The sequence below is a fragment of the Chaetura pelagica genome, unplaced genomic scaffold (assembly GCF_000747805.2).
Source record: "Chaetura pelagica isolate M959 unplaced genomic scaffold, ChaPel_1.0 scaffold83, whole genome shotgun sequence".
Taxonomy (NCBI): domain Eukaryota; kingdom Metazoa; phylum Chordata; class Aves; order Apodiformes; family Apodidae; genus Chaetura; species Chaetura pelagica.
The window spans coordinates 3,604,906-3,632,541 of NW_009952893.1; the positions used below are offsets into that span (position 1 = coordinate 3,604,906).

At 44.1% G+C, this 27,636-nt stretch overlaps 1 protein-coding gene and 4 non-coding genes across 5 annotated transcripts; 1 reads left to right on the forward strand and 4 right to left on the reverse strand.

Annotated features, from left to right (window-relative positions):
• Nucleotides 1-2,275: 2,275 nt before the first annotated feature.
• Nucleotides 2,276-27,608, forward strand: DNAJC5B (DnaJ (Hsp40) homolog, subfamily C, member 5 beta). Its single transcript, XM_009995550.1, has 4 exons — nt 2,276-2,382; nt 17,921-18,134; nt 21,660-21,834; nt 27,514-27,608. The coding sequence occupies exons 1-4, from the start codon at nt 2,276-2,278 to the stop codon at nt 27,606-27,608; spliced, it is 591 nt and encodes a 196-aa protein (XP_009993852.1).
• On the reverse strand, nt 6,164-6,236 carry TRNAA-AGC. Its single transcript has one exon. It is a non-coding gene; the product is annotated as a tRNA-Ala (tRNA).
• Nucleotides 6,549-6,637, reverse strand: TRNAY-GUA. The gene is given in 2 exon segments: nt 6,549-6,584; nt 6,601-6,637. It is a non-coding gene; the product is annotated as a tRNA-Tyr (tRNA).
• Nucleotides 7,363-7,435, reverse strand: TRNAA-AGC. The gene has a single exon. It is a non-coding gene; the product is annotated as a tRNA-Ala (tRNA).
• On the reverse strand, nt 13,461-13,533 carry TRNAA-AGC. The gene has a single exon. It is a non-coding gene; the product is annotated as a tRNA-Ala (tRNA).
• Nucleotides 27,609-27,636: the final 28 nt, after the last annotated feature.

The window sequence follows — 27,636 nt, forward strand, 5'->3', positions numbered from 1 at the left end:
TATTGGCATAATGACATCAAGATACTGAACTGATAATGCTGTGAGTTTATACATGCCAGACTGTGTGCCATCACTCTTTGATGCAGGTATGTTATTTAAATCATCTTGCCTTATTTTTCAGCACAAATCCAAATGGATTATGGGTATGGTAGAAAAAAAGACATATTTTTACAACCTTTATGTAAGATAGTTCATCCTGGATAGTATAAATTTTGCACAGAGAAAGCTGAAGTTAACTGGGGTCCTATCCTCTTAGAATATGTGGAATTGTTAGAATTTGGATTGTTTTTCAATATATTTTATTGACGTCCAAGGAAATAATATTTTCTCGTCTCTGTTTCGCTGGAACAAAAATACATAACTTGAAAACTGAACTTTTAACGTAACTTCAGCCATCAGGAATGGATCTAATATTAAATTTTTAACTTATATCTTCCTTAATAAAGTGAGCATAACTTTTTCCTAGAAAAGTGTCATCTCATTGTGCTTTTAGTATTTTATAGGACTGCTTTAAATATGTGAGAAATAAATTAGTAGCTGGACCTCCAGGGTGATTAATCACAAAAAGACAGCATAGGCTAGTGTTTTTAAATTTCCATATCTGACTGGGTTATTACAATTATTTTATGGGAAAGTACAAATCACATGCCTTTTTAGTTTTTATAATGAAATCCATCATAATTTTAATTTTGTTTTATTCTTCAAGGTTGCTATGTAGCTAATCAGGATTATGTAATGGAATTTCTGTGTTATGCTTTATATCTGTGACCTCATGTGTTTTCCCACCGTTATCTTCTGCATTAACAGCTTTATGTGCCGAGCATGATTCCTGTGTGATCAGGATAGATTCCAGGATTATATTAAATATGCTCTGGGCATACCATAATTAAAAGTATCATTGTAACTACTGCAGGTGGTAAAGTAATATCTGTAAGATCAGATATTATTTCATTCTTAATTGTTAATGTAAAAACAAAAGTACAATCCATTTAGTTGATGGTTTGTGTACGCTACTTCAAAGTAGAAAGGAAATTTTTTTTTCAGCAGATCACAAGCCCCTAAATTGTCTGTTAGCTTATTAGAAAAAGAAAGCATCAAAGTATATTATGAATAAACTTAGCTGTCCCAATAAATAGGGTACTATGTGCCAGAATTGCTCAGTTTATTGTATACCTGTGTTTAATTACATGTTATTTGATTTTGGTTTTGGTATTGAACAAAGCTGAAGACCTTAAAAGTGTTACATGGCTGGTTCTGAACCAAAATGTGGCCTGGTAAATAATATATGAATAATGGCAAGATAGTGTTTCTAGCTCAGCAATGAGAAGGCTGAAATAGCAGGGTGAGTAGCCTTACCTAACAAAACAAGTTCTCAGAAATGTTTCTGATGGCTGGGGTTACAGCTCACTTTTAGGCTTTTTTCTGTGATCACATCTCAACATTTGGAGAAGGGTGCAACATGCAAAGAAATAAAGAGGTTGTGGTGAGAGTTTTGTTGTGGCAAGTCTGCCATCAAAGAGCTGCAGCTTTCTCTTATGAATGATGGGTATCTGTACCTGGTGTTTCAAATTATGGGTTATATGAGTTTCTTCATGTCATTGCCTAACATTAGCTAGGTCTGGTTTACAAATGTTTGGTTCTTCAAATCCTGAAGAGTGAACTCTGAACTTTAAGGAGATAGTAGAGCCACTCAGTGGAGAATCACTGGTTTGTCTGCTTTGCCTCTGTGTTGAAAGAAGGAACGAGCAAGAGGTCTGAAGTGGAGTGAAGCTTTCAGCCTGTACTTAGCCTTTATTTGCTCCATTCTGTAAGGGCACCATGTTAAATGTATCACAAGCTTATGCATTCAGCCCAGAGTCTTGTATCTCAAATAAAATCGCTCCCTGATTAATGTCAGTATTTCCCATGCATAAGTTTGCAAGAAATGGTTAGTGGAAATGCTGTGTGCAGGCATTAATGCTGTGGGAAATTTAGTCATTCATTTCAGTGAGAGCAACATCAAACCTTTAATATGAGCAGTGTTACCTCCCACAAGAGCTTCTCCTCTTTATTTTTTGCCTTTCCATTTTCTCACATAATTTTAAAATTTCTTAAGGGATGGAGGATAATTTAAAGGAGATTTTCTTCTAATTTCACTTTTGTGTATTTTTACCCTTTTACTACCTGATTAAAATCCATTAAAATGAACAATAAGAAATACTATGCTTATATACTTGCAGACCCTGCTATTTAAAATTCTGTTCTACTTCGGCAGCTTTGGTAATGCACTGCTAACATGGCTGAGCAAAGGCAACGTGCTTTGTCAACATCAGGGGAAGCATTGTATAAAATCCTGGCCCTAGAGAAGGGAGCAACGCATGATGAGATTAAGAAGTCCTACAGGTATGTAAGATGTCCTTTACAACATGTCTAAAAAAGCTTGTGTGTGTCTGGCATGATTATGATGGTAAAACCTATAGAGTTACCTGCACTGTGGATTTTCAATGTTACTTGCTTTTTTTTTTCTGTCATGAACCTGAAAAGAATCAGAAATGACGGAATGTGAATCTATTGATTTTATCCCACAAGCAATCTGTGTGCTTCATCTAAAATGTTTTAATTTAGCTGAATGACAGCTCAGACTGTTAGGATAAAATAAGGCCGACTGTGCTTGCAAAGTGTAATCTTTGAATACTGTGCCCAGTTCTTGTGTTAACAACTTTTCCTGAAGTGTGCTGACAAGTAAAGCCAAGGCAGAAAAGTGCCATACTGAGAATTCAAGAACTGGGCTAAGAGACTTAAAGAGTTTCATCCGTTTATCTTGTCATAAAGAAGATGAGTTATAATCACATTATCTGATTATAGTGTGAAATATTTTTGAAGGGGGAAAGTGCTGGGCGCAAAAGGGTTCTTCGCTTTGTACAGGCAGGTGTAACCAAAACCAATGCTTGGAATCCAAAAGCAATTGAAGCTGAAGAAGAGGTACATGGTTTTAACAGAGAGTATAACCAACCACTGAAACATACTAGCACAAGAAATGGTAGGTTCTCTATTAAAAAAGGGACTCCAAGATAAGTTCTACTCAAACACAAGTTATCAAAATGGTGTAAAGTATTTTATTGTCGAAGTGTAACAAGACCTAGAAGACTGAAAGATTTTATGGGTCATTTTGCTCTTAAATCTACTTTACTGCTATTAAAAAGAGAAAGAACTTTAAATGTCACGAGTGTAATAGATGTTCTTGACAACAGAATATGACAGACATGTACTTGCAGGTTTAATAAATATAGTCAAACTTTTATTACAGCATCTTTCTGGGTGTTGTTGGTTGCACTGTCAAACTTTAACATAGTTTCCTTTTCCTATCAAATGCAAGAATATACTTGAACTGAAGAAGACGTTATGAAATAGATCTACTTGCATCATTATTTCATTTGAATCTTGTTGGGACTCTGTTCTCTGTGTTTTTGAGCAAATTGCCTCTCTCTTGCTTCTGTTCCTAAAGGCATGTATTCAATGGAGCTGGGAGAAGTAGTGAATGTTCAAACTCTTTACATAATGGAAGGAAGGCTACTGACATCTCATTGTTCTGTTGTCTTGCATAACTATGTCACTGGGGGAATAAACTTGCTACAGTATCAAATTCACTCATGACTTGCACCTTATGTGTCCCTGTCATACAGCCTGGCTGCAGAAACAATCTTCTGTATCAAACCTCATGTTTTGCTGTTGCTTTTGCATTTAAGTTTATGGAAAGGAGGCCTTCTTTAATCCCTCAAGGAGATAGTTGTCATGGAAGAATGTAGAATGGGATTAACTATATTTAATGCTGAACATGAAAAAGGATGAATTACAGAGTGATCTATGGTAAAACTAACAGTGGTGCTTTATCCATCTTTATTAGTAATTATAGCAAAAAAAAAAAAGGCTGCTTCTAAGTAAAGTGGAAATGTCAGAGGGATTCACTTTTAATGGAGTAGCTGTAAATATTTGCAAGATAAAATGATGAGTCAGTCTCATATATTTGCTTTAATTATCTTTTCATTTATGCTAATCCAAAAATCTGCTACTCAACTGGTATTCTTTAGTACAAGGTATAAAACCAGCAATATCTGATTCTGAGTTTCCTGCCATTATTAATTAAGTCAGTATTAATCATACTACAACAGCCCAGGGCAAAATTTACTTTTTAATAAACATGACAGAGGTACCTCTCTGAGCTTTTATTTGGAGTTTGGCACAGCCTGATTTATCAAGGAGCAAAGCTAACAGGCTTCTAATCAGCAGAATTTCAAAGGAGATCTGTTCAATAATTAAAAAAAAACAACAACCCAACTATAAACTTTTTTTGGCACAATAATGAAACTGTACCTAGACTTCTACTTTACAGTCAGACAGTCAAGTAATATGCAGTGAGATACCGTATTACTGTTGCTTTATTCAGAAGTTTAAAAACATCCAGGTTGATAGACTATTTAGCATAAAATAAGTACATTGATAAATCTGTGAGTACCAACTGTTGATTTAGAATTTAACTTGAAAAACCATGCAGCACTCTGAGTGTCCTGGAATGACACTGAAAAAAAGAGGGATAATGACCTACCCATGCTTATGGAATCAAAACTGTTGCATAAAGGTATTGATCCTGCTGCCTCTCACATGCTAAGCAAGTGCTCTGCCATTTGAACTAATTCCCCAGCCAGCCATCTCTGCTAGAGGCCCTATCCCCTTGCCCAAAGCCTTGGCTTCCAGCAGCCTTGCTATCACATTCCCAGACACCCACTCACCTGCTGCTAAACGAATAAGAAGAAAATAAGGTTTCTACTTCTCCAGGATGAACATGCCCAGTGTCCTTAGAGCATCCTCACATGGGAATCCCTCTATTCCCTGAGCTTCTTGGTGGCTCTCCACTGCAGCAGCTGCATTTCATTGACATCTTTCGTGAGCAGGGCACCTCACAGTGGGACACAGTGCGTGAGGTCACATTTGGCTTGTGTTAAGCCAAGAGGGAGAAAACAAGGTTGCCTGTTTGTTCTGGTTTGGTTTTGTGGGGTATTTTGGTAGTGGGGGAAGGGCCCCAGGAGTGGCTCCAGTAAGAAGCTGAGAAGCTCCCCCTGCTCCAAAACCAGCCAAGGAGCCATTAGAAGGACAGTATAGGGGCCTCAGCCACTAACATATGAAAGAACTAAAATAACACCTGAGCAGAGAAGGAGAGGGGAAAAGAGCTGTGCAGGAGGAGGAGATGTGCTGGTGAAGGAGAGCGGTGCTGGTGGTTGGTGAGGAAGAAGGGGAAGAAGGTGCCCAAGCAGAAGTTTCCCTGCAACCCATGGCGAGATGGCAGCTGTCCCCATGCACTCATGGAGGAACGTGGTGGAAGATTCCCTGAATCCACCAGGAGGGATGAACTTGGCCACTGGACTTGGATTTTGTGGCCAGAGGATTTGCTGCCTGTGGACTGATTATGGAGCTTCGGAAGACCCCGGTGCCAGGGGATTTGGCTGTTCCTGAAGGAGCCCGTGACTCTGTGGGAAGCCCAAGCTGGAGCAGCTCCGGACCTCGTGGGAAGGACTCATGAAGGAGAGGTTCATGGAGGACTCTTTCCTGTAAGAGTGACCCCGTGGGGAAGCAGGGAAGGACTGTAAGCAATCCTTCCTGAGGAGGCAGGAGCAGCAGGAACCCCCAGCCTGTGAACTGACTCTAAACCCCATCCCCTGTCCCCCTGTGCCGCTGGGGGGAAGGACGGAGAGAAACCGGAAACAAAGTGATTTGGGCCCAGGAAGAAGGGAGGGGTGGGGTAACATATGCAAGCCCTGCTCTTTGTGTTGTCTGTGTCCTGTGTTTTTGATTACTGTGAAATTGAATTACTATTTTTTCCCCAAGTTGAGTCTGTTCTGCCTGGGACCTTAATCAGTGAAGAGCCCTCCTTGTCCTTGTCTCAATCCATGAGCTTTGTCCTCATCCCAGAGTGTGTGTGTGCCGGGGAGCTCAGTGAGCGGCCATGGGGCCTTTGTTGTCGTGTTGGACCCAAAAACACGACACTGTTAAACAGCCAGGGCTGCACTTGTTACACCCCAGGATGTTGTCCTACTCTTCCCTACCAGAGTGCAGAGCAAGATCCCATGTCCCCGAAAAGACAGGGTCCCAGGCAAGAGCCTCGTGTCCAGGCAAGAGGCATGAAAAGCATTGGAGAATGCGGGCATCGATCCCGCTGCCTCTCGCATGCTAAGCGAGCGCTCTACCACTTGAGCTAATTCCCCATCCCATGGGCTGTGCTGGGGGTCCTCTCCCCTGCCAGTCACCCCCCTCTGACCCAGGCCACCCTGCACCCAAAGACTGGGCCTCCCACCGGTGTCGCTGTCCTAGCGCCCAACACCCCCTCCCTGTGCTGCTGCTGGGGAGCCCTGCCCAGCCCAGTGCTCAGGAGCCTCATCCCCTGCCCAGGGCTCAGTCACAAGTGCCTTGACTGGTTGTCTCCCCCAGCACAGGCCGGAGCTCAAGTCTGGGCAGCCCTTGCAGGGGAGCCAGGGCCAAAAGGTGCCAGCGGGTCTGGGCCAGCGGCAAAAGGACACTCCTTCGAGCCGGAGTTGAACCAGCGACCTAAGGATGGCTGTGCCAGGGAGCCTACAGTCCTCCGCTCTGCCAGCTGAGCTATCAAAGGAACCAGAGCTCCTTGCCCACTGCCTCACCCATCACACACTCATCATCACACTCACCTTCCCATGCATCATATGCCTCCACCCCAACATCTCACTTCAAACAGCCTCAGCTCCAACATCACACCACCTTGCACAACCCTTCACACCAGCGAATCCTGAAAACCTCAAGACAAGCTCCACAAGCGCCTTGCAAACCCTCTTCTATGGCCGGACTCTCCTCAGGACAAAAATACCCTTTCCCATATCCTGCTGCAACAGATCCTGATCCAATTTCACTCAGCTGCCTTTTAGCCTCTGGTCAGACACTAGACAAAAAATCAGCATTTCCTCAACTCTCTCAGCCCCTCCCAAGTGCTGGAAGGTCACGTGCAAGTCCTTGGTAGTTCTCTTTCTCCAGGATGGACGTGCCCAGTGTCCTTAGAGCATCCTCACATGGGAATCCCTCTGTTCCCTGAGCTTCTTGGTGGCTCTCCACTGCAGCGGCTGCATTTCATTGACGTCCTTCCAGAGCAGGGCACCTCACAGTGGGACACAATGCGTGAGATCGCATTTGGCTTGTGTTCAGCCGAGAGGGGTTGCCTGTTAAACAGCCAGGGCTGCTCTTGTTACACACCAGAATGTTGTCCTACTCTTCCCTACCTGGGTGCAGAGCAAGATCCCATGTCCCCGAGAAGACAGGGTCCCCCAGGCAAGAGCCTCGTGTCCAGGCAAGAGGCATGAAAAGCATTGGAGAATGCGGGCATCGATCCCGCTGCCTCTCGCATGCTAAGCGAGCGCTCTACCACTTGAGCTAATTCCCCATCCCATGGGCTCTACTAGGGGTCCTCTGCCCTGCCAGGCACCCTTGTGCCTTTCTGGCCTTCACTGGATGTGGCCTGTATCTCTGCTTGTGCTGCACCTGTTCCCCACTGGTGATGCATACTCCCTCCTGTTTAAGCAGGAGCATGGACCTACCTGTCCAGCACACAACTGCATCTGAAGTCTTTGCAGCTCAATAATCCCACTGGATTATTGAGCAGAATCTTGTCTTCAGATGCCCCATTCTGACCTGACAAATTCTTCCTTGTTGTGGACTTCCTGACTTGAGCCAGAAAGGTGCTGCAGGATCTGGGCTAGAGCCAAAAAGGACACTTCTTCAAGCCAGAGTTGAAGCAGCAACCTAAGACTAACTAACAAGGGAGCCTACAGTCCTCTGCTCTACTAGTCGAGCTAATGAAAGGACAATAGAATGGACTCTGACACTGTTTTATACTCCATGGCACAGCTATAACTTACCCTATACAACATAGCTTGCAGCCTCCAAAATGTTTCACCCTCCATCCAGGTGTACCCAAATCAGATCCACCCGTGCAGCACAGTCCAGCCTGATCTCACCTCTGATCCTTAGCCTTCCACTTGCAGGAGGTGCTGAGCATATTTTTCTGACTTCATTTTCATGACTGCCCCATCCATCTTGTGGGATGACTATTTCTCTGCTTGTGGTCACTTTTCCCTACAGTCCTCCGCTCTGCCAGCTGAGCTATCGAAGGAACCAGGGCTGCTTGACAGCTCATGATTCTATGGCCTCAGCAAACACTTATCCAAACATGCCACTCTTGCACCACTCCCTCAGCCCTGCCCCACCCTCCTCAGGAGGAAGAATCATAGAATCATGCTAGTTGGAAGGGACCTTGAAGGTCATCAAGTCCAACCATAACCTAAATCCGCCTGCCATAACCTAATTTACCCCTTCAATGCTTAAATCATGTCACTAAGCGCTATCTCTACATTTCTTTTAAACACTTCCAGGGATGGTGACTCCACCACTTCCCTGAGCAGCTTGTTCCGATGTCCAACCGCTTTGAAATAAAGTGTCAAGTGTATTATCAAGCCTCCCCTGGCGCAGCCTCAGGCCATTTCCTCTCCTCCTGTCATTATTCACTTAAGAGGCCAACTCCCACCTTGTGCAACCTCCTTTCAAGTAGTTGCAGAGAGCGATGAGTTCTCCCATCAGCCTCCTCTTCTTCAAACTAAGCAATCCCAGTTCCCTCAATCTCTCCTCTTAGGGCTTATTCTCCAGACCTTTCACCAGCTTGGTAGCTCTTCTTTGGACACGTTCCAGCAACTCTACATCCTTCTTCTAGTGAGGGGCTCAGAACTGAGCACAGTGCTCGAGTTGGGGCCTCACCAATGCTGAGTACAAGGGCATGATCACCTCCCTACTCCTGCTGGTCACACTATTTCTGATGCAAGCCAGGATGCTGTTGACCCTTTTGGGCACCTGGGTACACTGCTGGCTCTTGTTAAGTCAGCTGTGTCATGTAATTTGCTTGAGGAATAGAAGTTGAAATCAAGCAGGAAGGGATATAAGTGCAACTGGACCACAGAGATTGAGGAGATGCTGGCTGCAGTCAGCAATGCTGAAGAGCGCAGGGATGCAGCACTGAAAGACTGTAGGAGGCATTTGTTTTACAACTTTGATAAAAGTAGCAAAGACTGGCAGACAGCTGTGGAATGCATTGCTGTGTTAGATGTCTTGATATCTCCTGCTAACTACAGTCAAGATAGTGATGGACCACTGTGCTGACCTGTAATTCTACTGCCTGTGGATGGTGCTCCTCCCTTCCTGGAACTTAAAAATTCATGCCACCCGTGCATGACAAAAACTTTCTTTGGGGATGATTTTATTCCTAATGACATTGTGCTGGGCAGCAAAGATGAAGACAGTGGTAGCAAAGCTCCCCGTGTGTTAGTAACTGGCCCAAATATGAGTGGCAAATCCACACTCATGAGACAGGCTGGTCTCCTGTTTATAGTGGCTCAACTGGGATGTTAGTACCCGCTGAAGTCTGCAGGCTTTCACTGATTGACAGTCTTTACGAGGCTTGGAGCCTCATAATGAGTAATGTCAGGTTCCTCAGATGAGGAGACACTGAAGGGAGGTATGTTTTACAGCAAAACGCCTGCGATTAAAAGAGCAGTGGTGCTAGCAGATGATGCAGTGGGTAAACATAAAACTAAGCAGCTTTAATTGGCAGTAGGTCATGAACCATCAGATACCAAGGAGGAATAATTGGAAATGAGTGAAAGGGCATCAGGCAACAGTGGTGACTGCACTAGTGAGGAGGGTGTGAAGAGTAATAAGAGAGTAATGTGCAGGAAAGTTCTATAAAAGCAAAAAGAAGAGTGGTGGATTCTGACAGTGATCATGATGGTTCAAGCCTGATGTGAAGGATACAGCAAGCAGTGAGTGGTGCATGAACATGAATCAGCCAATGCAGAGACAGACACAGAGAGTGTTGCAGAAAGTCCTGTAAAAGTCCCTTCTAAACAAAAGAGACAAGACAGAAGCAAGCCGGTCCCAAGCCAGGGATGGAACCACCAGAATAATTAAAAGGCTATCCTGAACATATAATTGGAAAGGTTTGCCTTAGATCCCCATGGTCCACAACCCCTTAGGCCCACATCACCTAACCAGGGCACACACAGCCACGGTGCCCCTCTCCAAGCAACTGTCTACAGCATGAGGCACTGTCAGTACAGTGAGAAAGGGACAATGGCATGCTAGGAAGTCACTGCGTAGGTCGGAGTCACATCCAGTGAGTGTCCAGCAGGTCCAGACTGACAAGCCAGTGATGAAGTCAAGCCAGAATCACAGAACTGCAGAACTATCATGGTTGGAAAAGTCCTCTAAGATCATTGCATCCAACTGTGAACTCCCTCCAGTCCTCACCCTAAAAACCAAAACAACCAAAAACCAACCCCAAAATATAAGCCCCATAGAGCATGTCCTGAACTGACTCATCTACATGGCTTTCAGGAAAGGGAGCCAGGAACCCCGCATGGTTAAAGAAGGAACTGCTGGCCAAACTCAAGTGGAAGAAGAGAGTCTACAAATCATGGGAGGGAGGGCTGGCCACTCAGGAGGAATATGTAAGACTATTGTCAGAGGATGTAGGGAGGCAACTTGGAAAGCTAAGGCCTCCTTGGAATTAAGCCTTGCAAGAGAGGGCAGGACAGCAGAAAGGGCTTTTTCAAATACCTTGCAGACAAAGCTAACGCTAGAGACAATATAGGCCCACAGCTGAATGAGGTGGTTGTCCTGGTGACAGAGGATACAAAGAAGGTAGAGCCATTTAATGCCATTTTTTGTCTCTGTCTATACTGCTGGAGACTGTACCCAAGAGCCCCAGATGCCTGAGGCTCTAGAGAAAGTTCAGATAAAGGAGGAGTTTGCCTTCGTTGGTGAGGACTGGGTTAGGAATCAATTAAGCAATCTAGACATCCATAAATCATAGAACCATTAAGGTAGAAAGAGACTTTCAATATCATTGAGTGCAACTGTAATCTAGCTATCACAACCACTAAACTATATCCTGAAGTGCCACATCTAAATGCTTCTTGAACACCTCCAGGGACACCTCCCTAGGCAGCCCATTCCAATGCCTCACCACTCTTTTCAGTAAAGAAATGTTTCCTAATATCCAACCTAAACCTCCCCTGGCACAACTTGAACCCATTTCTTCTCATCCTATCACTAGTTACCTGGGAGAAGAGACCAGCACTGGCCTCTCTACCACCACCCTAGGTAGTTGTAGAGAGCAATAAGATCTCCCCTGAGCTTTCTCTTCATCAGAAGAAAGAACACCAGTTCCCTCAGCCTCACCTCATATGACATGCCTTCCAAACCCTTCACCAGCCTTGATGCTCTTTGGACAAGCTCAAGGACCTCAATGTCTTTCTTATACTGTGGCACCCAAAACTGAACACGGTACTCAAGCTGTGTCCTCACCAGAGCTGAGTACAGGGACAAGATCACTTCCCTGCTCATGCTGCAGACACCATTTTTGGTAAAGGCCAGGATGCCATTGGCCTTCTTGGCGACCTGGGCACACTGCTGGCTCATGTTCAGCTGGCTGTCCACCAGTACTCCCAGATCCTTTTCCACCAGCTGCTTTCCAGCCAAGCTTCCCCAAGACTGTAACGTTGCTTGGAGTTACTGTGACCAAAATGCAGGACTCGGCACTTAGTCTTGTTAAACCTCATCCCATTGACCTCAGCCATCAATCTAACCTGTCCAGATCTCTCTGCAGTGCCTTCCTACCTTTGAGCAGATCAACACTCCTGCTCAATTTAGTGTCATCTGCAAACTTGCTGAGGGTGCATTTGATCCCCTTGCCCAGATCATTGATAATGAAACAGAACTGACCCCAGTACTGAGCCCTGGGGGACACCACTTGTGATCAGCCACCAGCTGGATTTAACTCTCTTTATCACAACTCATTGGGCCCAGCCATCCAGCCAGTTTTTGATTCACCAAAGAGTCCACCTGTCTATGCGATGGGTCCCTGGTTTCTCAAGGAGAATACTGTGGGAGACTGTGCTAAAGGCCTTACTAAGGACCAGGTAGATAACATCCACTGCTTTCCCCTCATCCAATAGGTGGGTCACCTGGTCATAGAAGGAGATCAGGTTGGTCAAGCAGGACCTGCCTTTCATGAATCCATGCTGGCTGGGCCTCATCCTGACAGGCCTGTAGTTCCCTGCATCCCCCTTTAGGCCATTTTGTAGATGGGTGTCAAGTTGGCAAGCCTCCAGTTGCCTGGCACCTCCCCTGTTAACCAGGACTGCTGACAGATGATGGGGAGCAGTTTGGCACGCTCCTCTGCCAGCTCCCTCAGCACTCTCAGGTGTATCCTATAGACCTGTGAGTGTCCAGATAGTGTAACGGATCATTAACTGCTTCCTCCTGGCTTATGGGGAGTTGCTGTTCCTCTCCATCCCTATCAGGAGGTTGAGGATAATGCATCTGACAATTAAAGACTGAGGCAAAGAAGGCATTCAATACCTCAGCCTTTTCCTCATCCTTGGTAGCACACCATCTCCCACAGCATCCTCACAGCTAAACTGAGGAAGTGTGGTCAGGGTTATTGGGTAGTGAGGTGGACTGTGAATGATTGAAGGAAAGAAGTCAGAGAGTTTTGGTCAATGGGACAGAGTCTAGCTGGAGGCCTGTATTTAGTGGAGTCCCTCAGGGGTTGGTACTGGTACCAGTGCTGTTCAGTATTTTCATTAACAACCTGGATGAGGGAACAGAGTGTGCCCTTAGCAAGTTGGCTGATGACACTAAACTGGGAGGAGTGGCTGACACACCAGAAGGCTGTGCTGCCATTCGGTGAGACCTGGACAGGCTGGAGATTTGGGCACGGAGAAACTTGATGAAATTCAACAAGAGCAAGTGTAGAGTCTTGCATCTGGGGAAGAACAACCCCAGGTGCCAGTACAGGTTGGGGGCTGACCTGCTGGAGAGCAGTGTAGGAGAAAGGGACCTGGGGGTCCTGGTAGACAGAAGGATGACCGTGAACCAGCAATGTGCCGTTGTGGCCAAGAAGGCCAATGGCATCCTGGGGTGCATTAGAAAGGGTGTGGTTAGTAGGTCAAGAGAGGTTCTCCTCCCCCTCTATTCTGCATTGGTGAGGCCACATCTGGAATATTGTGTCCAGTTCTGGGCCCCTCAGTTCAAGAAGGACAGGGAACTGCTTGAAAGAGTCCAGCGCAGAGCTACGAAGATGATTAAGGGAGTGGAACATCTCCCTTATGAGGAAAGGCTGACCGGTGGTGTTTAAGGCCAGGTTGGATAAGGCTTTGTGCAACTTGGTCTCGTGGGAGGCGTCCCTGCTTAGAGCAGGGAGGTTGTAAATTGATGACCTTTAAAGTCTCTTCCAACCTGAACCATTCTGTGATTCCAAACACAGGTAGAGGATTCCTTCCCTGCTGAGCCTGTACGACTCTTGGTGCAGCCCTGGATGTGGCCATCTAATGTGAGGCAAGAGGCATGAAAAGCATTGGAGAATGCGGGCATCGATCCCGCTGCCTCTCGCATGCTAAGCGAGCGCTCTACCACTTGAGCTAATTCCCCATCCCATGGGCTGTGCTGGGGGTCCTCTCCCCTGCCAGTCACCCCCCTCTGACCCAGGCCACCCTGCACCCAAAGACTGGGCCTCCCACCGGTGTCGCTGTCCTAGCGCCCAACACCCCCTCCCTGTGCTGCTGCTGGGGAGCCCTGCCCAGCCCAGTGCTCAGGAGCCTCATCCCCTGCCCAGGGCTCAGTCACAAGTGCCTTGACTGGTTGTCTCCCCCAGCACAGGCCGGAGCTCAAGTCTGGGCAGCCCTTGCAGGGGAGCCAGGGCCAAAAGGTGCCAGCAGGTCTGGGCCAGCGGCAAAAGGACGCTCCTTCAAGCCGGCGTTGAACCAGCGACCTAAGGATGGCTGTGCCAGGGAGCCTACAGTCCTCCGCTCTGCCAGCTGAGCTATCAAAGGAACCAGAGCTCCTTGCCCACTGCCTCACCCATCACACACTCATCATCACACTCACCTTCCCATGCATCATATGCCTCCACCCCAACATCTCACTTCAAACAGCCTCAGCTCCAACATCACACCACCTTGCACAACCCTTCACACCAGCAAATCCTGAAAACCTCAAGACAAGCTCCACAAGCGCCTTGCAAACCCTCTTCTATGGCCGGACTCTCCTCAGGACAAAAATACCCTTTCCCATATCCTGCTGCAACAGATCCTGATCCAATTTCACTCAGCTGCCTTTTAGCCTCTGGTCAGACACTAGACAAAAAATCAGCATTTCCTCAACTCTCTCAGCCCCTCCCAAGTGCTGGAAGGTCACGTGCAAGTCCTTGGTAGTTCTCTTTCTCCAGGATGGACGTGCCCAGTGTCCTTAGAGCATCCTCACATGGGAATCCCTCTGTTCCCTGAGCTTCTTGGTGGCTCTCCACTGCAGCGGCTGCATTTTTATTGATGTCTTTCCTGAGCAGGGCACCTCACAGTGGGACACAGTGCGTGAGATCACATTTGGCTTGTGTTCAGCCAAGAGGGGTTGCCTGTTAATCAGCCAGGGCTGCTCTTGTTACACACCAGAATGTTGTCCTACACTTCCCTACCTGGGTGCAGAGCAAGATCCCATGTCCCCGAGAAGACAGGGTCCCAGGCAAGAGCCTCGTGTCCAGGCAAGAGGCATGAAAAGCATTGGAGAATGCAGGCATCGATCCCACTGCCTCTCACATGCTAAGCAAGCACTCTACCACTTGAGCTAATTCCCCATCCCATGGGCTCTGCTAGGGGTCCTCTGCCCTGCCAGGCACCCTTGTGCCTTTCTGGCCTTCACTGGATGTGGCCTGTATCTCTGCTTGTGCTGCACCTGTTCCCCACTGGTGATGCATACTCCCTCCTGTTTAAGCAGGAGCATGGACCTACCTGTCCAGCACACAACTGCATCTGAAGTCTTTGCAGCTCAATAATCCCACTGGATTATTGAGCAGAATCTTGTCTTCAGATGCCCCATTCTGACCTGACAAATTCTTCCTTGTTGTGGACTTCCTGACTTGAGCCAGAAAGGTGCTGCAGGATCTGGGCTAGAGCCAAAAAGGACACTTCTTCAAGCCAGAGTTGAAGCAGCAACCTAAGACTAACTAACAAGGGAGCCTACAGTCCTCTGCTCTACTAGTCGAGCTAATGAAAGGACAATAGAATGGACTCTGACACTGTTTTATACTCCATGGCACAGCTATAACTTACCCTATACAACATAGCTTGCAGCCTCCAAAATGTTTCACCCTCCATCCAGGTGTACCCAAATCAGATCCACCCGTGCAGCACAGTCCAGCCTGATCTCACCTCTGATCCTTAGCCTTCCACTTGCAGGAGGTGCTGAGCATATTTTTCTGACTTCATTTTCATGACTGCCCCATCCATCTTGTGGGATGACTATTTCTCTGCTTGTGGTCACTTTTCCAAACTTGTCACATAGCTCTCTGCTGTGAAGGGCTGGAGTGGTCAGTGGTCCCAAGGTGGTGAAGCAGAAGGCTATCCATCATGAGAACAGTCTGAATGGACAAAAATCCAGGTTTTTGTTACAGGAAGTAGCCAGCAAACTCGTGGGTTCATTGCACTCTTTACTTTTTGCTTCTTCGTTTTCTCTACGCATAGTGAATGACCGTTGTCACTTTTCCAGGCACCCACAGGGAAGCTTCTATATAGCTGATAATTAGGTCATGTAGTTCTTACTTTTATTGTTTCTTGGGTTGAACCAGAGTCCTTTTTCTCACTCATATGAATTGCACTACCAGTATATAGATATCTCTCCCGTTATTAAATCATCTCGAGTTAGTATTTGTCATTTTTGTGCAGGGACTTGTTTTGTTAATGTCCTCTTTTTAGAGACGACAGCTCTCCCCAAATCAAAGGAAGAACATATCACTCCTTTTGCTAATTGTACTATGTTGCAAGTAATTCTGTTAGTATTCTAAAAGAATACTCGGTAAAGTGAGGGTGCAGCTAATGTTTTTCACCTTTATGAAACGGCATTTTGTTTAAATTCTTATTTTTTAATGAAATTGCTGGGGATATGGAGAGGGTGGAAGGTGTCTTTGGGTTTGTAGGGAAAGAAAGAAAGGCTGGAGATGGATTGTCCAATGCCTGCAAGCAGGTATGGGTTTTGAAAGTAATACCTGTTTTCTTTTTTTTCTTCTTCTTCTTCCACTCGCTGGGGTTTGTTTTCAGATAAGAAAAGGGATAGGTTGCATAAGCTACTTAAATACTTGAATGGCACATAATGTCATTAGTCATGCAAGACTTAGCTTGTTTATCCAGTTCTCCCATTTAATCTTTTATTAAGGTACCACATGCTAAATATGACTGAAAGTTTATGTTTAAGGCACAGGCACAGTAAATATACTGTGCAACTGAGTGTGAACTCCTTTATGCTATTAGAGACATGTGTAAGAAGTTATTTATTATCTATGAGAAGATTAACTGGATCAGCATACAGAACTGAAGAGATCATTGGCAGAGGTTGTTCCCAGGTCCTATCAGTCTTGATATTGGCAAAAGTGTCTCCAAGGCAGGAACTATCATCAGGAGCAAAGCAGCTACATCTTATTGGGGGAGTAGCCTGTACTGGCACTTCAGTGGAAAGTCAAGAAAGGCCTTAACTCTGAGGATAAATTTGTTAGAAGTGTGGGCACACCACAATTTATATTTTTGATGTAACAGTCATGACTGGCTCCTGAAACGCTGGGAGACAATAGACATAGCTTACTGGCCATAGTGGTGTTGACTTGATGGTTGGACTTGGTGATCTTAGAGGTCTTTTCAAACCTTGGTGATTCTGTGATTCTGTTGTTTACAAAATGCGACGTAGCTTGACTGAGCTGAGGATCACGGAATTTAAAGCATTAGTAAATCACTTCTGATGCCACTAGAGGTCAGCACTAGTCATTAAATAAATGTCCTGAGAAAATCTTCTTGCCCGTTTTTCAAAAGGAGGGGAGTTTTTTAAAAAGATACATTGCTATCTAGGTTGGGGTTTGGTTTTGGTTTTGGTTTGGTTTGGTTTTGCAGGCAGGTGTGAACTCACACTGCTAGTGCTCAAGAATGGTGGGAAGCAAATTCCTTCTTCTCCAAGCTGTGCTTCCCTAACACTGTCAGTGATCCACCAGTCCCACAAGGTTCCTACCCTCAGATGCTCTAGTGCTGCGTACAGTCAGGGCAAAAACACAGCACTGAGCCCTGTCCCAGCAAAAGCTTCCCCCCAGCACAGACAGCCCAAAACAACTGACCATCAGCTTCCAGTGCTTTAAGGACTGTCTCAGAAGTTTTAGAGAGGAATCAGGCCCAAAGACCAGCACTTGAAACTGGAGCTAACTCACTCTGCTTTCATACCTTGTGCTTCAGAAAGATGTTGCCTTTCTATTGCAACTCCTAACTGTGTTTTCCATCATCACTGTCTGGGCTTCTGCAAACAGACACTTTAGAAAATTTTAATATAGCTGCTATTGGTAGGCAATGGAATATAGAATGTCCTTTGCTATAAAGAACATAATATTGATGGGATAAACACTGTTACTATCATGTTTATAAATAAAGTTTAAAAACCCGCTAAATTACACAAATCAGAGGGAAATTGTAATGCAAGAAATATGTGTGATTTATTAGCGAGCTTTAGCCTGTGCTTTCAGCATGTGTTACTGACTCCTTTGTCATGGTAGCTGACTGGGTATCAAAACAGAAAGCTCATGCTCAGTGCAATAAGAACACCACTTTTACCAAAACTTTTCTATTCAGTCACTTTGTGACACCTTCCTTCCACTGGGTACGTCAGAGGTAGAAGAAAAGAGGCCCGGACACTGTTAAGAATTATTATGTCTCTACTAAAATATTTTTGTAATGTTATGTAGCTGTTACATATACAGATGATTTATTCCCTTCTGGTTTTTTTTTCCATGCTTAAGAAAACTGGCACTGAAATATCATCCCGACAAGAATCCAGACAATCCAGAGGCTGCAGAAAAATTTAAAGAGATCAACAATGCTCATGCAACACTGACTGATCGGTCCAAACGAAACATATATGACAAGTATGGATCATTAGGGCTCTACGTGGCAGAACAGTTTGGGGAGGAAAATGTTAACACCTACTTCATGCTCTCAAGCTGGTGGGCAAAGGTAAGCTGTTATTTTCTGCTGGAAATTGTGTTACAATTGTGACAATCACATACACAGGGAATGCCTTGAAAAACATGGTCACTCTACAGGCTTAGCAAATAGTAGGACCTGAATCTAAACTGCTATTAAAAGCTTAATTAAACAACAACATTATCTGGAAAACCGACAGTGGCAGAGTGAAACATCAGCTCAGAATAGTCCTAACACAGAATGTTTTATTTTTATTTTAACTTGGTAAATAGTTAAATAGAGTGCATGTTTCGTCACATTTTCAGACATTAATTAGATTTGAATCTAGTGCTCCAGGTTAATTTTGACTTATCTTTTCAGTAATGACTAACTAAAATGACTCATTGTTCAAAAACTAGAAGTCCTGCTTACGTGACGACCAGTTAATAAGTTATTACAGCACAAATTTAGCCATGTTCCTTGCTATATATAACACCCAGCATAAGTAAGCAATACTAATACACAACACTCTGTGATTATGATGTCATACATGTGCCCTGATGAGGGGGTGAGAGGAAGGAAGTGGAAGAAAAGGTGAGAAGAGGGGAGGAATAGAGCAGGAAAGGAAGAGAATTATACATTGAAAACTGGCATATGGCTCAAGGAAAAACACATCATGGGCTATTCTAATCATAAAGGAGTTGTGTTCGTGTGTTTTTCTTATGTCACTGGTGTCCCCTGACATGTTTGCACACGTCAGATTCAAGCTTTTCGCAAATATTGAAATGTTACAGAAAGGTAACAAACCAACAGAATTGCAAGTGTGCAAAATCTGTGCTGTCCCCACCTATTTCCAGGAATAGAGGAACAGGAAAACTTGGGCAATGCTGGAATACATAGGAAAATGATCTGAACTGTGTGAGGCAATCACACTATGACAGCTGTGATCTGAGAACCATGGAACACGGATTCCTGGGTTCGGCCCAGATCCAGCCAGTGTTTCCTTGCCCCACAGTCACCCTTCAAACTGAGAAGCCCTAATTTGCCTGCTGCATCAGGATGAGATGGAAGCTGCTAATACAGAAGAGTGAATGAAAATAATGAACACGCAAAGGTGCAGTTACACCCTCAGAAGCAAGCAGGGGCTGCTTGCCAGCAGGTGCTCCAGCTGACTCCTGCTGCAGGCTGGACTCCCCACCACAGCTGTTGTCTTGTCCTGCTGATCATTCCCTCTTTTCCTTGCTCTCCACCTTCTCCTTTGGCCTCTTCATCATGGTTTAGATGCCAGGAAGCATTGCCTTAGAGTAAGAGAAACAAGGTTTTCTTCACTGCTGTCTTTTCAGCTTTTATTCTCTCTTCTGCTTGCCAATCATTAATAGAGGTTTCATGAAATATAAAATCCTTTGTGGTTAGAAAACCAGGAATAGAAATAACTGCTGCAGCTTTGACTCATAAGGAGAGCACTGGAGAGTGCAGAGAGAAGCTAGGAAGTCCCCAACAGCTAAAGGAGGAACATGTGGATTGCTTCAAGGATGCTGAATGCCAGAGGCAAGATGAAATATGCTGAATATACCAGGAGAAGTAATCACTGCTTCCTGTTTTTTAATAATTCTGTGCAAAAAAACCCAAAAAGGTTCCTATAAACTCATTTGAGGATCATCACAGATGGTCTCTCTCTATCCCTCCCCCAACCTAAAATCTTACTATCTCAAAAGCATAAAGAGGCCACCAAGTGTTTTGGGTTTTTTGCTGGATTTTTTTGTTGGTTTGTTTTGTTTGTTTGTGGTTGTTGTTTTTTTTTGCAAGCTAAGCTCACTATTTATCATCTCTTTTTCACTCATGCACAAATGCTGGGTCAGTTAGAGATCATTATACTATATCAGTCTGAGGTATCATCTGCAGATGACCTCTGGACCTTTAATTTCCACCATTGTGGCAGAAAACAGTAAGGACCACAGCTTCCGCTCATTATCTTCTTCAACTGTGAACATGCCTGGTAAATCCTCTTCTCTATCACACTCACACTTAGAAAACCTGACAATTGTGAGGAGGTGTATCATTAAAAGTAAGGAAACTCAAATGAAAGGAGAAATGCAAAGTGAAAATTACTTTTTTTTCAGAGTGCCAGACTTCTTAGTAGATATATTAAACTGGGACCATACTGACATGGCTAATGGGAACTTTAACTGCTTCCCCACTGCCAGGCATAGGCCTTGTACATGTAACTGTTTTAGCAAAAAGCAATTCTCCATCTAACATGAAGACAGTTTATCGATCACATCCATAAATGGATTCTTCATTTACCAACTATGATAATATAAGCACAAGAAATCTTGAAACATTTACAGTACCATGAATAAATTCAGTGGTTTTTTTCCCTCTATACACTTTTGTTCCATCTGTTTTCATTCTATCCATTGTGGTGATTTATTCCCCATTATGGCTTAAATGGTAAACAGTCAGGTAACTTATTTTAGGGGTTACAGCATTTAGGACAGTTTTGGGTGTCCATTGGAAGGAAAACATTCAAAAAGAAAAAGTCAGAGTCCTTCTCATTGAAAACCACCTTGTTCACACTTGATACATGCCTATATTAATATGAAGCATGTATTTTATATAGTTTTAATCACCTTCCAAGGTGCTCCAGTCAGCTCCCACTAGCATTCCCTGAGACATGCATACTTAATTGTTATTTACATAGCTTCATTGTTGAAGTTTGACAATATCCTGAAGTTTGACAATATCCTGATGTTTGTGCTTGCTTTCTTCTTCAGGGGCGTGTTTTCTTAGGAATATAACAACTAGTTAGTAAAGGGCAGAATGTATAATTATAGTGCAAAAGCCTGGCTTCAAGTGACCTTGTACGTAGCTGGTGGCTACAAAGCTGTGCTGGCTTTACATAAACGTTCCCCATATCAGTCTTGATTCCCTGTTCAGGATCTTCACTGACCTTCCTTTACTCTTACACCACTATGTCCACAATGACATGGGGAGGTTTCTCCCTTGCCACAAACATCTCAGAGCAGGCCTGGATCCATCCCAGCCCGGGAGCCAGGCTGCTGCCCTGCACCCACAGAGCATGTGGTGGCAATGCCAGCCTGGGGGCTAAAGTCTCTATGGGGATGCATCTGAGCCTTTACTTCTTTTTCTCTCAGCTTTGTTACTGAGAAGAATCTGCCAGTAAATAAGTGTTTAAGAAAACAATCTTTGGGCAAATGAGTAATTTTTAAGATGGAAATTAATCATCTTAAGGTGGGTGGGGTTTTTGCATGCTGCCTGAAAGTTTTTTTCTGAGGGGCCATCAGCTGAAGACAGATTTTCCAAAGTTGAGCGTGCAGGGGCCTGTTGGTTGATGTCTTCTTTGTGGACATGATCCCGATTGGCAAGTAGGAGCTGATGGGTGAGGAGGATTTCTGGAGTTCTGGCCCTTCTTTAGACACTTGGCCAACAAACAGCTGGACTCATCTGATTGCCAAGCGCTTGGAAACCTGTGTTCCTTCACAATCTGGCTTCATCTGTAAAAGTATGAGGAAGGTCATTGCTCATGGGGTTTTCCTCCTGCTGTGTTTAACCCAGGGCCTGTTTGCAGTCTGTGGCCTCCTGACAGGCTGCTATCTCTGCTGCTGCCTCTGCTGCTGCTTCAACTGCTGCTGTGGAAAGTGTAAACCCAAAGCACCTGAAGGGGAAGAGCAGGAGTTTTGCGTGTCTCCAGAAGATTTGGAAGAGCAAATTAGGAACGACATGGAAAGAGGTGTGTATTATAGGGGCTTGCTGTGTGGCAAAGCTGTTCAAAACAATCTTTAAAGCCTGTAGGCCAGATGTTCTGCTCATGATGCTGAGGCTGCTTCCAGACATCAGTGAAGACATGCCAATTCACTCCAGCTAACGCTGTGACCTGATGAACTTACCAAGTTGTGCGTTAATGAAAAACTGAGCTTATGGTACGAACGATTAAATATCTCCTGTATCTCTTATGAGACATCTGAATATTAGAAGGCTCAGGGCTGATATTAAGAGACAATGTTCACCCTCTAGCCCTCGTGCCCACATTGCTTCGTATCATATATCCTATACTTATACATTAGAGTCTGCCTGGACTGGTGCTTGCCACATCTGATCTGCCTGAATAAGCTGTCATTTGGATTTTATTACTGTAAAATTTATCACTGACTGTGATGGGCCAACTGTACCCATTCAGGAAGAGGCTTCAAGATGCCAAGTTTCCAACAGTAGGGTTGTGCAGCAACCTATGATCTTTAGGGTCCCTTCCAACCCAAACCATTCTGTGAGTCTATGGGTCTATGAGAGTTTACATGGGAGGTGCCATGGTGCTGTCCCCATCCCATCCAGCCCCCAAGCTGCTCACTCCCTTCTGCACTGGCAGTAGCAGTAGAACTGCCCTACCAGCAGCCAGGTCTTGGATAAGATCCTGGTGAAAACTAATCCTCTCAAAATCACATGTAGTTCCCTGCCCATTTAATTCCCTGCTGTGCTTCACAGTGGGGCGGGCCACGTGCCAATGCTGGCTCAAAGAAGGAGAAAGAGCACCCATCTGGGAATGCAGGCTGAGGGCAGCAGGACCCACTTCACAGCAGGTCACCCTCTTTCCTCAGCTTTGCTGAGGGATCCAGCTGCACACTCAGGTTTTGGCTACACCAAAGGATGGTGGTGGTGATTTTCTACATTGGCAATAGTGTGAGTTACATCTTTTGGAAGAAGAGCTCTGTCCTAATGTGCTGAAGTGGGGCAGAGTTCTGCCTTCAGGGAAAGCAGAGATACCTCAGGGTTGTTAGATCTGGACACTTGCAGGACAGGCTGAGAGAGGCTATGATCCTTGCTCAGGCCAAGGTATCAGGGGAAGACTTAGGCCACTTTTCAGTTCCAAATTTACATAAACTATGGTTAGAGTGATGCTTTTTTTATGGGGAAGAACCTATGCAGTCAGCTCACTCTTTTTCTCTTCCATTGTTATGGAAAGTCTTAATCTGTTACAGTCTTACGTTTATTACCCTTAAATTAGCACTGCCAGATTGCAAATGTCATGTTCCCTTAGCAGGAAGAATTTTACCCCCCCCCCTACTTTTCACACAACTTTACCCTCACATAAATATGTAACAAAACACTTGCAGTAGTTGAAACAAATGCTATTTATATAACTCACTGCCAGTGTGTGGTGGTGTTTTTAAATTGTTTTTGCCTGGAGGCCTATCAAGGTAAATACAGTCATCTTAAGTCATACTTGATCAGTGTCTGCAAAGGCAACAAAAACTATTAATTAAAACCTGGAAAAAATTTAAGATGCTCCCCAACATTATGCACCTGAAAAGTGCAAATCTCAAGTGGGTCTTGATATTTATGGGTTTATGACAACAGGTTTTTTATATGATGATGAAACTTTGAAGGGTAAAAATAATTCTGCCCTTTTTGTAGTTTGGCAGGTATTTTGCTCTTTCTCAAAATCCAGCACAAAATTCCCCAGTGGCAGAAACAACTTTTTCCCTCCTTCTGGCACAGATGCTATTTACTGTAATCAGTAACTTTAGGCCACCTTCCTATGCCCTTGCTCCCACCAAGTCTCACTGAGATACCAGTTTTGAAAAACAATCTAAAATGTTTAGCAAAGTACCAGTCTGAAAAATTAACAAAATGTGGGATTATGTGTTTTAAATAATTTGAAGACAGCATTAAGTGCATACATAGGGCCTGGAGAAAATGAGATTTTTCTGCCCTTTTCTTCAGTGTTACTACATTTTTCTACCAATCAAAACTAGCTTGCCTCAGTAGAGTAGAATTCTCTATATTTTAAAATTAGATTAAAAGAGAACAGCATATCAGGAATAAAAGTAAAAACTTCATAATAGAGGATAATGTGAGCATCTTTTCTGCCGCTGAAAGGAAAATGGATGCTGCATTTAGAAAAATTAATGATAACCAGTCCAGACTGCCTTCCCCATGGCCAAATGTTAGGAATGCTGGCCAGAAAGATGGAGCTGACTTAGAATGGCAAAGATTGGTCTTTTTCACCAGGCATTTTCAAGTGTTGGGCCACAGAAATGAATACTTATGGCCTTCTTTATGTAGCTAATAGAAATGCTCCTACAGGTAATTCAGAAACAAACTGTAAACACTCCTGCAGCAGATGTCATGTTGGAAGAGGAAATCCTATTAGGATCCAAATTCTTTGTAAGACCTGCAGCCACAGACTGAGCTTTCTACCTGGTAATTAATTTCCTTGCTTTCTAGCTGGTAATTAATTTCTTTGCTTCCTTCTGTTCCCAGGATCCATATTACTGCTAGCCAGAACTTTTTTTGCTAAGGTCAAAATGTAGATTCTCAAGCTAAGGCCATACTTCAATTTATCCAAGTATCTTGTAGTCAGTCATTGCTTTACTGAGGAATGCAATATCAATAAAACATCAGCATTTCTGATGCTAAAAAACTCTGAGAGAAAGTTTCCCCCAGTTGTTGGTGCACTCAGTGGAAGCTGCTTGGAGCCAGCCGTGCTGCACAGAAGAGGTTGTGAGAGTTGAGGTTTAGACTTCATCCTTTTAGCTGGCACAACAGTAATCATCTTCAGAGTCCCTTACATTTCTTTTAAACAAAATGAAGGTGTTACGCAGTTGATTTCTCTCCTCAGATTGATATACCATAAATCACAATTATTAGTGGAAAAAAAAAAAAGAAATGTGAGGCCAAAAATTCAGTGATCCATTCGCTAAAGTGTGAACAGTGAGTTGTCACTGAAATCAACGCAGTCACGTCAAAGGTTTCAATTCTGATAAAATTACATGGTCTTCCAGAGGGAAGTTTTATTCAAATGTATGTGACTAGTTCTAGTGCTCAGCTAGTTGAGTATCTCCTGTGGGAGATTAGTTTTACAGCATGTACTTCATGGGTAGCATCAGAACTAAAGGAACTTGGGGATTTGCAAGCCCTGGCCTGTGCGTAGGCTACAGTGATTACTTTTCACTAATCAAGATTTTTACCACAGAGTACTGCAGCCTAATGTACAATGGACAGTCACCTTCCAAAATAAGTCTTACATTTGGATTATTACATTTTAAAAGTGACAGTTTTTAGGGTTTCAGATCAAACATGACACTAAAAAAAAGTGAAGTATGATAATCTGTAGTATCATGCCGTGATGTTATGGGTGACCTGCAAAAATACACTGCCAGTGGGAAGTACCACTTGCTCCTCTGCAGCACATGTTCATCACTTTCACTCACACACACAGGCAAATTGCTAGATTTTGCTTCCACTAAAGTGAATGAGAAACTGCTTGTTGACTTTTGTGGTCCCAGAGAAGGTGACACTGGAATCTGGGTTGCCTTGGTACTTCAGGTTGTAGGGGTGCACTCAAGATGGGCAGGTTTGTTATCATCTTAAGAACAAAGCAAGACACCTCTACACCAACTTTCGTTTTACAAAATATGAAATATGGGGGGAGGGGGTGACACAGGGAAAAGAAGACCCTGAATAACAAAATACTTTCCCAGCTCAGAAGCAATAAGTTTTTAGCACTTCATTGTCTCCTCCGCACTCCATATGATACCGATGTGGGCGAACAGTGAACAAAAGCTATCTATAGAAAGCAGTTGAAACTGTGAATTCTGCTGCACCTCCATTCTGCAGCTCTCCAGTAGCAGGCTATATTTGTACAGTTCATTATACCGTGGGCCCCTGTTCTGATAAAAAAAAAAAACCCATCATAAATCTTAGAAGGGTGTGGGCATGCAAAGCACTTGGGCAAGGTGTCAGCTCAGAACTGTTTGCACGTTAACTGGAAGCAAAGCAACAGATTTGCCGTGGGTCCTGTTCTCTTGTTGCACATCTGGGTATGACAGCAAAATGAGCTGCTAGCCTCTGCCCTCCTTCAACCATCTTCCCTCAAATGAACAACTTGGAGGCAGCAGAAGGTGGGAGGGAATGCTGCTTGGAAATCTAGAAAATACATTGCAACTTAAAAATGGATTAGAACTGCCAAACTAATCTGGACTCGAGCTGAGCACTGAGCATTAATTACTCATATATTTTTACAAGTTATGAAACATGTCTGTCTTTGACCTTGTGTCTAAATACAGAATTGCCCATACAGAGAAGCTGCTTGGCATTTAATCACTCTTGCCTTTCACCTTGACAGAGTCAAAGTTGTTCTACCCCCACTGAGGGAAGCCGTATGGCATGCAATTAGATTCCTGCTCTGGGTAGAGTTACTCCTGTACATTATATCTCTTGCCCATGATTCATCCCATCAACTGTCATGTAAACAGGAGGAAATGTCAGATGGGTTTTTTTCTGAACATTGGGTCATTTGGCAGGGGAAAAAAAAAAAGTCATCATTTTGTATTCAATTACTGTGAAGGCTGTGCTAGTATCAAAATACAGACAGTCCACAATTTTTCATATTAAAACACTTCACTGAGATGGGCTCGACCTTTAAAAGTCAGTCTCTGAGTCTTGAGTCTCTTCCTGCCTCCCCCCCACCTCCAAAAAAAAAAAAAAAAAAAAAAATATTAAAAAAAGGAAACTAATCCCTTTATAGACATTCTTCATATGGTATGAAAGAAAAAAAAAAAAAAAAAAAAAAAGATGGGTTGGAAAAAGGCCCAGGAGAAGGGCACAAAACCTTGTTCATTATCAGAGGGAACACAGTGACCATCAGGGAACTCTGTAAGGACTTCACTTTCCTCCACTTTTACAACAAATGTGTTTTTTACAGATATATTGGGAAACCAAACACGTAACTGCATGGAATGAGAAAGCACAAAGCAGTAAGGTTTTATATAGTGATAATATGAAGTTCTGGCAGTTCCAAACTCATTAGAACAGTTAAATCTCAAAAGCCTATTGTGTGCATATATGTATATATTACATAAGACTTCAAAAGGCAATTTAGCATTTTTATTTAACTTTCAGGATATATATTATTTTTTCCATCTCAAGTAAGTTACTTAACATGTTTTTGGTTTTTTTTCCTTTTAACTTTCTTCTTTCTTTACTGTTAACTCTGCCTTCTTCAAGACTCATTTCTGGCCCATTCTTGCAAATGCTGTCAAGGTTAGTGCTTGCTGACTCACAACAGCACTTACTATATCCAGACATTTGCAGGAACAACCACTTGCAGTTGGAACAGGCAGGGACCCTGATCTTGCAACCTTTGCAAAGCACCAGGTACAGCTAATGCGAGTTTAGCCACAACAGCAATAGTCACCCAGAAATCTGCCACTACAGGTGGACAAGGAGTAAGAGCATTTGCAGGCTTGGTGTGGGCATTACTGCCTCCTCAGTACACACGCAGCTGTCTGTGAAGCCAGGATGAAGCCGTGGTCAGAACAGCAGACGAAATATTGCGATGCTAACAAGAAATCTGACTTCGGCAGCAAACGAAGGATTCTTAAAGTCCTTTCTGTCTTCCTCCCCAATTTAGATGGAGAAACTCCTATCGTGCTTCAGCCGACTAACGCGACAGAGAAGACCCAGCTGATAGGGGACAGCCACCGGAGCTACCGCACTGACTCCTAGGGCGGGGAGAGACAACCTGTTGGTGCTT